Source organism: Geotrypetes seraphini, chromosome 6 (assembly GCF_902459505.1).
Source record: "Geotrypetes seraphini chromosome 6, aGeoSer1.1, whole genome shotgun sequence".
Taxonomy (NCBI): domain Eukaryota; kingdom Metazoa; phylum Chordata; class Amphibia; order Gymnophiona; family Dermophiidae; genus Geotrypetes; species Geotrypetes seraphini.
Window position 1 is genome coordinate 65,602,393 of NC_047089.1, and position 12,723 is coordinate 65,615,115.

The window sequence follows — 12,723 nt, forward strand, 5'->3', positions numbered from 1 at the left end:
CAATCATTTCTGTTATCCAATTTATTATTTGAAGGGCAATTCCATAACTAGGCACTCATGGATACGCACCCCCCTTCCCCCTTTCGATGTGTAAATGTTTCAAGTTTATTAAGGTTTTGATAAACCGCTTATCTAAAAAAAATCTAGGCGGTGTACAATAAAATATAAAAGGGGAAAAATAAAGTAGTACTAAAAAACAAAAGTAGCAATTATGCACATAAGTGCCCTATTCTGTAAGGATGCTATAGTGCACAACTGAAGGGGCGGAGCATTGGCAGGACTCCCAGTCATGCATGTGACTTGCAGAATACTGCAAATTACATGCACCCTTGCCACATTTGGATGCTTACAGTTACACCAGGTCTATGGCTGGTATAACTGCAGGTGCCTAAATATAAGGCATGCCAATAACAGGTTACACTAGTATTCTATAAAAGAATCTTGGTGCCTAGATGTCATTCTAGAATAGGCTTTCACCCTGTGCCATCAGAGCATCTAAAAGGAGCTGCTCAATTATAGAATTGCCTCTATATGTTTTAGCAATTGTATGTAAGATCTATCTTGTTGAGGAAAGTAAGATGCAGCTCCAAAATTACAACCACATCCAAATGTCTTTTAGGGATGGGGGCACATTTCAAATGTCCACTTTGAGGCAAAGTCCATGGGCACATTTTACCCATAGGCTTTACCCCAGTTCTTAAAGGGAAAGTGCAAAGTTCCTTTTGAAACTTGTCATAGATACTTGCTTTTCATATGATGTACTTACTTTGTTACTGGCCCCGACCTAAATATGCCCCTGAGACGCCTCCTCATTACGCTGTTAAAAGTGCATGCGCTCTGGAAAGGGTGGTCTCTGCAAATGCAGGCTTAATCAGGCACACAAGTGGGGTAACATCATCTTATAGCACCAGGATGGGTAAACAAACCCAGACCGAGAAACTGTTTTGGTGGACCTGAATAGAGAATGACACGGGGACAAATTTTTCCCCGTCCCCGCAGGAACTCATTTTCCTGTCCCATCCCGGCGAGTTCTTTTCCTGTCCCTGCCCTATTCCTGAAAGCTCTGTCCTCATCGGCACAAGCCTCAAACACTTTAAAATCATAAGTGTTTGAGGCTTGTGCAGTTAAGGCAGAGCTTACAGGAATGGGGCTGGGACAGGGACAGCGATAAAAATCATGGGGACAGGACAGAGAAATTGAGTTCCTACGGGGACGGGGACAAATTTATCCCTGTGTCATTCTCTAGATCTGAAGTCTCACACCAACTGGACTTTATTGCCCCGGTGCAGCCATCCGGTGAAACATGGCCACATCAGACAACAGTGTTTAACATCTGAGATTCTTTAAAGAGTCAATAGAGACTCTTGTCTTAAAAGTCTGCTTTTTAGGGGGGGGTCCATCTTGGATATTGTAGACCAGTGGGTCCCAATCCTGTCCTGGAACACCATCAGGCCAGTCGGGTTTTCAGGATAGCCCTAATGAATATGCATGGAGCAGATTTGCATGCCTGGCACCTCCATTATATGCAGATCTCTCTCATGCATATTCATTAGAGCTATCCTGAAACCCGACTGGCCTGGTGGTCCTCCAGGACAGGGTTGGGAACCACTGTTGTAGACTATCTGCCTTGTTGTTTTGTAAACTCAGTTTTCTTTGAAATTTCTGTAATCTTGACTATAAGGAGTATAGATGGATATACATAGAGGAGAAACTAAATCCAATGTATAGCTAGTGCATTTTGTGCAAGGTGAGTTGGAGTTATCTTCCTTGAACAGTAGTGGAGAAACCTGATATTTTTGCTGGGGGCAAACAAGCCTATTTGTAATGTTAATCATTGTTAGAAGATGGATTGTACCACTTCTAGCTGTGATCACTCCTGAAGTTGGAAGTTTCGGTTGAGTCTGCCCAGTAGATGGTTATTGCTTTCTAGAGATATAATTGGCTTATGCAGATGTGTGATTAAGGATTACCTAGTCAAAGGGATCCAGTTTATTGTTTATTGATATAAAACTTTACTTCCTGATTGTCTTGGATCAGAACTGACTGATCATGAAAGTGTACAAATAGCCAAAGAAAGTAGCTTCAGATGCTGAGGTGGAAAAGCTTCTCAGCTCCTGACCAGATGGCCTGTGTGTGCCAAAGCCTATGAGTAAGGTGAGCTCTCCAATCAGTTTTCAAAGCACCTGGATAAGTTCACAGTGATTGTGCTGAGGAATAAATGGGGTTCAGGTTGATTTCTGTTGTACACCATTGCAGACATGCAGAAGGAAAGATTTTGGAGAATAAGTGGTTGATAGTCTGATTCTACTGAAACTTCAAGTACCTTTGCATTTGTTTCAGCTTGAGATGAATAAGAGGGAATATATGTATTGTGGATGCCACATGGCCTAACATTTTTAAGTAAAAGCTAGTCATGACCTAGGGGAACATTTTTCTAATAATATATTCTTGACAATTTTCAGAAGTTTCTCTTCCAGAACAAAACTGATCAGTGTTCATAGGCATTCCCCAATGAAAGGATTCTAGGTTGGTAGAAGGTTGAATTTGTTCTCCTAGGCTTCCACAGCTGGTGTCATGATTGTTGCTGTTTTCCATGTCTCACCACATCTGGGTAGGTAGAACCAATGTTTTAGCCATCATGCTGTGACTTTCTTCAGGGTATGCTGTGAGGTCTGAAGTTTGTCTTTATATATAGTGGGTTCACTGGCCTGATTGAGAACAGGGAGGTCTGTTGGTCATGAATTTGAATTTTGGCAGGAAAGTTTGTTATCACAGACCTACACCTAGGCGTACAGCAGGTATAACCAAACCTTTTGACAGGAAAGTTTGTTGTCACAGACCTACACCTAGGCATTTGTTGTCACAGACCTATACCTAGGCCTATACCTATATCTATACACAGATCTTTACCTATACCTTTTGACAGGTTGCCTAGTCGGCACTTATATGTTTTGATTTAGACCAAGTCAAAACAGGTATAAGTGCCGAAAAAGGACCCGCTAAGCTGATGGCGGCTGGGGCATCTTTCCTGCAGCGATCCACCCCTCCCCTCAACACGATCCAGGCAGGAGGGAGCTCAATCCCTCCTGCCCCATGACACCCCCCTCCCCCCCACAACGATCCAGGCAGGAGGGAGCTCAATCTTTCTGCCCCGCGACACCTCCCCCCGACAACAATCTGGGCAGGATGGAGTCCAAGCCCTCCTGCCTGGTGACCCCCCCCCCCCCCAACGACGATCTGGGCAGGAGGTAGCCTAAGCCCTTCTGCCCGGCGACACCCCACTTCGATAAGATCGGGCAGGAGGGAGCCCAAGTCCTCCTGCCCAGGTGACCCCCCTTGACAAGATCGAGCAGGAAGGAGCCCAACCCCTCCTGCCCAGGTGACCCCCCTACCCTCCTCCCCCACTAAGATCCAGGCAATAAGGATCCCAGGCCCACCTTCCCTGACGCAACCCCCCATGACCACCCCCACAAACCCCCGATCGACCCACTGAACCTCTCCCCCCACCCACTGACCTGTGAGACCCCCCCACCCCCGACACCCCCCGTACCCGTAAACAAGTTGGCCGGATGGATGGGTCCCAAGCATGTCCAGCCAGCTGGCCCGCCATCCTCAGAATGGTGGGCCTTAGGGCCTGATTGGCCCAGGCGCCTCAAACCCTGCCCACAGGTGGGGCCTGAGGCACCTGGGCCAACTGGAATCGGCCCAGTAGCCTTAGGCACCTCCTGTGGGCAGGGCCTTAGGCACATGGGCCCAACCCAGGAAATGGCACATACAGTAGAAGCTATTGATCATTCTGTTGCAGGTGGAGCAGATATTCTCCTTTACCTTCCCTTTATAGCCAAATTGTGTTTGTTTTGTCATGGTTGATTTACCCTGTTTGTCCTTATTGATTTTATAATTTTTAACCTTTTTCATTGTAAACCGCTTTGGTTTAACAATCTTGTTAATAATTGCAGTATATCAAATAAAGAAGCTGTTAACTGTACCATTGCTCCATGGTGAGAAATAAAAGTAAAACTGAGAGATTAATTAATTTTTCTAGATAAGAAAAAATGGAAATAAAACAAATAGAAATAAAAACAAGTAAAACAGCATTGACAAAATAAAGAATTCAAAAGTATTTTGAGGGACAGCTTTCTTTATATGTCTGTTGGGTCAGAGTGTTAACAAAACCAAACCGAGGAGACCAAAGGAATTGCTGCATGTAGGAAGGCTGTGCACACTCAAAATGTTTGGAGTTTTATGGTGTTTGTTTTTTAAATTTTTAAAAAAAATAATTTATATTCTGCATATCCAACAATTCTTATATATATATATATATATATATATATATATATATATATATATATATACCTATATATATATATACATACATATATATATATATATACATATATATATATATACATATATATATATATACATATATATATATATATATACATACATATATATATATATATATATATATATATATCATTTTTATTAAAGAGTCAACAAGAGAAACAAGCAGAGTCCAATGATGAAATACGCAAACAAACAAAGGCATCCATGAAAAAAGCACAATAGCCATCAACATGAATACATAGTATGCCAGGAAGACACAAGACTGTCCAAGAGTAATAATAGCCCGATTCCCTCATTGGCCCCATAAATTTGTTTTTGGGGGTTTTTTCATCCCCATGAATCTCCTACGCATACCAGGCAACACAAACCAGTCAAACAATCAGACATACTCCACTCACACTCCCCATTCAATATCCCCCCCCCCCCCCCAATGAGAATATCCTACAATTCTATGCGGATTACAAATTATTCAGGTACTCAAGCATTTTTCCCTAACTGTCCCGGAGGCCTCCCACGGTATCTAATGTACCTGGGGCAATGGGGATTAAGTGGCTTTCCCAGGGTCACAAGGAGCAGTTTGAGATTTGAACCCACAGCCTCAGGGTATCTAGGAAAGCTGTTCCATCCTATCGCCATCATCCTCACTTGTGTGCCTGATTCAGTTTTGCATGTCAGGAGAAAAAGAGATACTCTGGAGGCAGGACTTTTTAAAAAGGCCTGCACATCTGCCCTATACAGCACCAAGGGCTCCTTTTGCTAAGCTGCGATAGCGTTTTTAGTGCACGCAGAATTTTAGCGCACGCTAAACCCACGCTATGCAGCTAGAACTAACGCCAGCTCAATGCTGGCGTTAAGGTCGAGCGTGCACGGCAATTCAGCGTGCGCTAAAACCACTATCGCAGCTTAGGGGTCCTTTTATCAAGCCGCGCTAGTGGGGTTAGCGCATCGGACATTTCATCACACGCTATCCCCCGTGGCCGGCTAAAAAACTAACGCCTTCTCAATGCAGGCATTAGCAGCTAGTGCAGCAGGTGGTTTAACGCACGGTATTACGCACGTTAAACCCCTACCACAGTTTGATAAAAGGACCCCTTAGTGAAAGGAGCCCTAAATACTGTATAACTCCATATACAGCATATTTTTACAATGTCTTAGTGCACAATTTTGATCTCCTTCTCTTGAAGATTTATTTTAGGTAAGGGACATTCATGTCTGAAAAAATTGTGGCAGCTAGGAATGCTTTCCTTTATAAGGATTTAAGTTTGATATAAGGGGTGAATTTGCAAAACATGTGGGCATGAACGAGTTCTGGAATTCTGATTATTTTTTTTCTGGATACAAAGGAATTCTTTGAATTTTTAGGTATAGTCCCTATCCACCAGAAGCTCATCTAACTAAGGGCTCCTTTTACAAAGCCAGGGTGGAGGTTTCTACTGCGGGCCAGCAAGGTAAATGCTCTGAAGCACATAGGAATTCTATGAGCATCGGAGTATTTACCTCATCTCTACCACTGCTTTGTACAAGACAGCATAAAATAGTAGGAAATGTTCATGGGCCATCATTCCTATAAAACAGCATCACATCTAGGAACTAAATCTTAGATCATACCTCCCAGGCTGGTGCTGGAGCACGCAGGGTCAAAACACCAATGTTATCAGGCTAAAAGGATGCTATCTCTTGACTTCCTCTCAAGGTTAGAGAAGAATTCTGCCTTTACAGATCTTTAGCTTACTTCCATGTCTCAATCTGTGAAAGTGGCAGAAGTAGAAATTAAAACACAATAGAAATTTCTCACCCACTATGGGTTATGGAACCAATTCCCCAGTAGTGAGAATTCAAGACATTGAGTTAAAATGTTGGAGTTTCAAAAATATTGTTTTTGTACTGTTCCAGTTAGGCGTGAACACAAAATTTCATTCAGGTTATCAGAAGCAAAGGAATTGTTCTCTACTCTTCCTGTGGAAGAAGAAGAACCTGATGATTTGTTCATGTCAGTTGCTATAATTCAGACCAAGTATTTAAAGGTATGTTGGCAACATAATTGACATATAATTTTTAACTTCTGGGTGCTCTGCGTTTCTCAACTCAACTTTCATGCAGATTGCACATTGAATTTGTATATTCATCAAGCAAATAGAATGTTAGGAATTATTTGGACAGGAATAATGAATAACACCAAGCATAGTGTAATGCTGCTATATAAATCCATGGAGTGGCCACACCTTGTATATTTTTCGCAGGTCTGGTCACCCCATCTGAAAAAAAGATATAGCAGAACTACAGAAGAGGGAAACAAAAAATTATAAAGGTGATGGAATGGATTCCTTATGAAGAAATGTTTGAATTCTTTAACTTGGAAAAGAAACAACCAAGAAGAAGGGATATATGATAGAGATTGTAAAATCATAAGTTGTATGGAACAAGTTAACAGAGAATAGCTACCTGTATTAGTCTTCTCAAAAATGTCAGCTTTAAAACAAATTTAAGAAAAAAAACTTTTAAGTATACACAGTTAAGCTGTTGGGTTTGTTGCTCGTAGATATAACTAAATATTTAGCAGTATTTAAAGCAAGTTTGAACAAATTCCTGAAGGAAAAAATCCATTAATGATCATTAGCCAGGTAGACTTGGAGAGTTATGATCAGTATAAGTACTTCCTGAATGCCCACTGTCAGAGACAAAATAAAGGATTCAATGGGCTATTCATATATCACGTCTCATATTCTTAAGTCTGTTCCCATAGGCACAGAATTGGAGAAGAGTCATAACGAATCAAGCCTTAAACCATGGATAAAGACAGAGGGGAAATTATGATTTTAAAAGGTTCCTGTAGAGTTTGTTCTTGAGTTCTTGTTACAGTTTGTATTCCTTTCTAATGTAAAGAGAGCCGAAAGTTGGGGACTACCCTAACAAATAGTAGAAAAGGAACTGGCCCCAGTATACTTGGTTCTGTCACACCCAGTTTTATCCTATAGATATTAGAAGAGTAATTCTGTAACTGGGTGCTCCATTTAGAAGTCCCATGGCCACCCAGTCGGAGCATAGTTTATAACAAAGCCAAAGAGGGAAATTCTATAAAAAGTGCCTAAAGATAGGTGCCAAATAGGCACCTAAATACGTGGAGGGGCATAATCAAAAGAACTGTCTAAGTCCATTTTGGCCTAAGTCGCAAGTCGCCCAAAGTCAGACACGGGAAAAGGTCCATTTTTTAAAAATACGTCCAGCATATTTTTCTTTTCGAAAATTGTCCAATTTTACGTCCAGCCGTCTGATCGCTCAGACCGCTAAGTCATTCATCTTTATACCTCATTTTCGACCAAAAATTTGTCCAACTCACAAACGCCTAGAAAAAGACCTTTTGGCCGTGGGAGGGGCCAGAAAAGTGATGGACTGGACACACAGACATGGCACCAGAGTAGTGGGGTACCTTACAGGGCATTACTGTGAACTTCACAAAAAGGGTCCCACATATACATCTCACCCACAGCTCCCTTATAGGTCATGGTGAGCCCCCCAAAATCCCCCCCGAATCTACTAGATCCACCTATCTATCACCCCAATAGCCCATATGGCTGCAGGAGCCACTTATATGGCAGTACAAAAGGATTTTTGGGGGTGCATATTTTTCACCATGAATGCAGTGATTAGAGTTGCTTATGGGCCTGGGTCCTCCTCTCCATGGTTCACTATCCCCAAGACTACATAAGCCACCTCTGTGCAGCTCTACTATGTTTTCCTATGCCAGGCTGCCAGGCACTGATGTTCTGGAGGCAGATATATAAAGTTGTTATTACGATTTTTATGGGGGTGGGGCAGTGTGTGGGGGTCTATACTTTGTGTCTGCAGTGCTTATCTGGTCACTTTGGATACCTTTTGTGGACTTAGACTGGTTTTAGATGGCCTAAGTCACAACGTCCAATTCCGTCTTGGCAGCGTTGTATAACTTTCGGTTATACATGCAGTACAACTATGTCTAAGATGGCCCATGTCATAGAAACATAGAAATAGACGGCAGATAAGGGCCACGGCCCATCCAGTCTGCCCACCCTAGTGACCCTCCCCTACCTTTGCCCTGTGAATAGATCCCATGTGTCGATCCCATTTGGCCTTAAAATCAGGCACGCTGCTGGCCTCAATTACCTGCAGTGGAAGACTATTCCAGCGATCAACCACCCTTTCAGTGAAAAAGAATTTCCTGGTGCCCCTGATTTTCCACGGATGCCCTCTTGTTGCCATGGGACCCTTGAAAAAGAAGATATCTTCCTCCGCCTCGATGCATGAGATACTTGAACATCTCGATCATGTCCCCCCTCTCTCTGCGCTCCTCGAGCGAGTATAGCTGTAATTTGTCTAGCCGTTCTTCATACGGGAGATCCTTGAGTCCCGAGACCATCCATGTCCTGTCCAAATCCCACCCTGGACACTTTTCCTGAAACGCCCCTTTTAGCTCTGGGTGTACTACAGCACTGTAAAGGCCTAGGTCTTTTTTAAATACATCTAAAACCCGTATCGATTATCGGCACTTGGACGACTTGTCTTTTAGATCGTTCAAGTGCTAAGTTAGGCCGGTTTTTATACATTTTTCTGTTTCGATTATGAGCCCCATAGGTACCTATGTTAGGCACCTAACTTTAGTACCGTATTTTCACGCAAATAACGCGCACCCGTGTAAAACGCGCACACGGGTATAGCGCACAGAAATCACGATGATATGTACAAAAACTTTTGTATACCGCGCTCACGGGTATACCGCGCATGATGCCCGACGCTCCTTTCGCCCGCCCTGACTTTCCGTGCGCTGTCCCGACTCTCCGTTCACCCCCCCTGACTTCCGTGCACTGCCCTGACTTTCCGTGCGCTGTCCCGACTCTCCGTTCACCCCCCCTGACTTCCGTGCACTGCCCTGACTTTCCGTGCGCTGTCCCGACTCTTCGTTCACCCCCCCTGACTTCCGTGCACTGCCCTGACTTTCCGTGCGCTGTCCCGACTCTCCGTTCACCCCCCCTGACTTTCCGTGCATTGTCCCCCCTTGAAGTCCTGTCCCCCCTTGAAGGTCTGTCCCCATCCTGAAAGCCTGATGCCCCCCCCCCGACGTCCGATACATCCCCCCCCCCCGGCAGGACCACTCGCACCCCCACCCCGAAGGACCGCCGACTCCCCAACAATATCGGGCCAGGAGGGATCCCAGGCCCTCCTGCCCTCGACGCAAACCCCCTCCCCCCAACGACCGCCCCCCCCCAAGAACCTCCGCCCATCCCCCAGCCGACCCGCGACCCCCCTGGCCGACCCCCACGACACCCCCACCCGCCTTCCCCGTACCTTTGTGTAGTTGGGCCAGAAGGGAGCCCAAACCCTCCTGGCCACGGCGACCCCCTAACCCCACCCCGCACTACATTACGGGCAGGAGGGATCCCAGGCCCTCCTGCCCTCGACGCAAACCCCCCTCCCCCCCCCAACGACAGCCCCCCCCAAGAACCTCCGACCGCCCCCCCAGCCGACCCGCGATCCCCCTGGCCGACCCCCACGACCCCCCCACCCCCCTTCCCCGTACCTTTGGTAGTTGTCCGGACAGACGGGAGCCAAACCCGCCTGTCCGGCCGGCAGCCAACGAAGGAATGAGGCCGGACTGGCCCATCCGTCCTAAAGCTCCGCCTACTGGTGGGGCCTAAGGCGCGTGGGCCAATCAGAATAGGCCCTGGAGCCTTAGGTCCCACCTGGGGGCGCGGCCTGAGGCACATGGTCGGGTTGGGCCCATGTGCCTCAGGCCGCGCCCCCAGGTGGGACCTAAGGCTCCAGGGCCTATTCTGATTGGCCCACGCGCCTTAGGCCCCACCAGTAGGCGGAGCTTTAGGACGGATGGGCCAATCCGGCCTCATTCCTTCGTTGGCTGCCTGCCGGACAGGCGGGTTTGGCTCCCGTCTGTCCGGCCAACTACCAAAGGTACGGGGAAGGGGGGGTCGTGGGGGTCGGCCAGGGGGGTCGCGGGTCGGCTGGGGGGGCGGTCGGAGGTTCTTGGGGGGGGCGGTCGTTGGGGGGGGAGGGGGGTTTGTGTCGAGGGCAGGAGGGCCTGGGATCCCTCCTGCCCGTAATGTAGTGCGGGGTGGGGTTAGGGGGTCGCCGTGGCCAGGAGGGTTTGGGCTCCCTTCTGGCCCGATATTGTTGGGAAGTCGGCGGTCCTTCGGGGTGGGGGTGCGAGTGGTCCTGCCGGGGGGGGATGTATCGGACGTCGGGGAGTCGGCTGGGCAAGAGGGCTTGGGCTCCCTCTTGCTCCGATCGTGGATGCGGGTGCGGGTGGGAGCGCGTGCGAGCGGTCGTTCGGGGTGGGGGTGCGAGCGGTCCTGCTGGGGGGGTGAATCGGGCGTCGGGCGGGGTGGGAACTATGTTTAAAAACTTTTGTATACCGCGCTCACGCATATAACGCGCGAGGGGTATGCGCGGTAGGTAAAAACGCGTATAACGCGCGCGTTATATGCGTGAAAATACGGTATATAGGCTTCAATTATGAGATTTAATAAGCTCATAATTGAAAAAAATACAAATTAATTGAGTGATAGGCGCTTGTCTTCTTAAGCATAAATCTACATAAGATAGGTGTCTATCTTATGTCATCTAACGGCACCTAACTCCAAAGTAGGCATGTTTAGGGGCAGATTCTCTAAAGTAAACCAGGGTTTTCTTGGCCTAATATACCAGTGAGTAAAATACACACCTCCTACTGGTGCCTAACTCATTCCACACCCAAACTGCACCCCTAACCATGCCTATTTCTCTATTTCTCTCACGCCTATCAGAAGCATGTCAATATTCCATCTAAGAATGATTCTATAAATACATGCATAACTTGGATTACGGTTACCAGATTATGTCCTACAATAAAAAGAGGACTTGTGGCCCCACCCTGTTCCACCCATAGCCCTGACCCATTCTACACACACACACACACATCCCACCCCACCCCCCACCCCTCAGCCCCAGCCCCACACAAATCTGGAGGACATCTGTGCATGCGTAGATCTGCGCATGAGCAGATGTCCTCCAGATACGGTCCCGAGCGCAATTGTTTTCAAAACCTGGACAGTTCTCTATACAGGACATGTCCAGTTAAATATGAACATCTAGTAAGTAACACTAACTTGGATGGCACCAGTGACATAACCATGTGGGGGCCCAGGCCCCCCTCCCCATTCTTGGCTCAGGCTTCCCCAGTGGCAGTGCATATGCTGTCCAGCATTCCCCCCCACTCCACAATCTGTGCAGTACAGTGTGCCTCACCATTCCTTCATCACCACGGTCCAGGGTCTCTTTCACTTTTTCCTACCCCACATGCTGCTTCTCTAAAAATGGAGGGCTAGCTATGCTCCTGGATGGCACATATTTTCAAGACGGGCTTTTACACAGGGCAGAACATGGGTGGGGCTCCCACTTAAACATTTATCTTATAGAATGCTATAAGTTATGCACATTTATGTAGCATGTAGGTACAAGCTTTTATACCAGCTCAATCGCTGGCATAGGTACTTGGTTATGGTAGTATTCTATAAAGCAGTGGTTCATAAATCTGTCCTGGAGGACCCTCCAGCCAGTTGGGTTTTCAGGTTATCCCTAATGAATATGCATGAGGCACTTCTGTTATATCAAATCTGCCTCATGCATATTCATCAGGGATATCTTGAATACCGGTTTGGCTGGGGCTAACCCAGGACAGGTTTACGAACCACTGCTATAAAGAATATTATTTTCCTTTATAGAATAGGCTTCTACCAGGCACCATGCTATAGAATTGCTCTGTTTGTGCATGTATCACTGTTTACAGTTTTTAACAGAGAATTGCTTAGAAGGTCTTGCTCTGATAACTGACTATAACAGGGGTGGGAAACCACAGTCCTCAAGGGTCACAGCCCTGTTGGGTTTTCAAGATTTCCACAATGACTATGCATGAGATCTAATTGCATACAATGAAAACAGTATATGCAAATCAATCTATTGCACAGTTATTGTGGAAATATTGAAAATCCAACTGTGCTGTGGCCCTCAAACTGTAGTCGCCTACACCTGGAGTATTAGATACCTTCATATTCTGCCATAATAAAGGCTCCTCCCTCCAAATGGGCACATAGGGAAAGATGTCCCAAAGTATTTCCATGAGTCTCCCCACAAAAAGAAATCCTGGGAGATTGCAATTCATAAATCAGGAGCAAGCTTTGCACTGAAGCAAATACTGGACAGAACTGCTGCTTCTGTGCTATGCCCGATCTACAGAGATGAACTGGTGTTGCAGTTGGTGGAGTAGTCAAATTTGATCATGAAAAGTTAAAATGGATAAAATTGTAACATAGTGGTGTAGATGATGGCAGGGAAAGACCAGTTAACTCA

The 12,723-nt window shown here is 46.2% G+C and overlaps 1 protein-coding gene across 6 annotated transcripts in view; it reads left to right on the forward strand.

Annotated features, from left to right (window-relative positions):
* Nucleotides 1–12,723, forward strand: part of ERICH6B (glutamate rich 6B) — a 132,650-nt gene that overhangs the window by 89,450 nt on the left and 30,477 nt on the right. For all 6 annotated transcript variants that reach the window (XM_033950522.1, XM_033950523.1, XM_033950524.1 and 3 more), the window contains one exon: nucleotides 6,244–6,374. In XM_033950522.1, coding sequence (XP_033806413.1) covers nucleotides 6,244–6,374 — 131 coding nt within the window. The remainder of the gene's footprint in view (nucleotides 1–6,243; nucleotides 6,375–12,723) is intronic.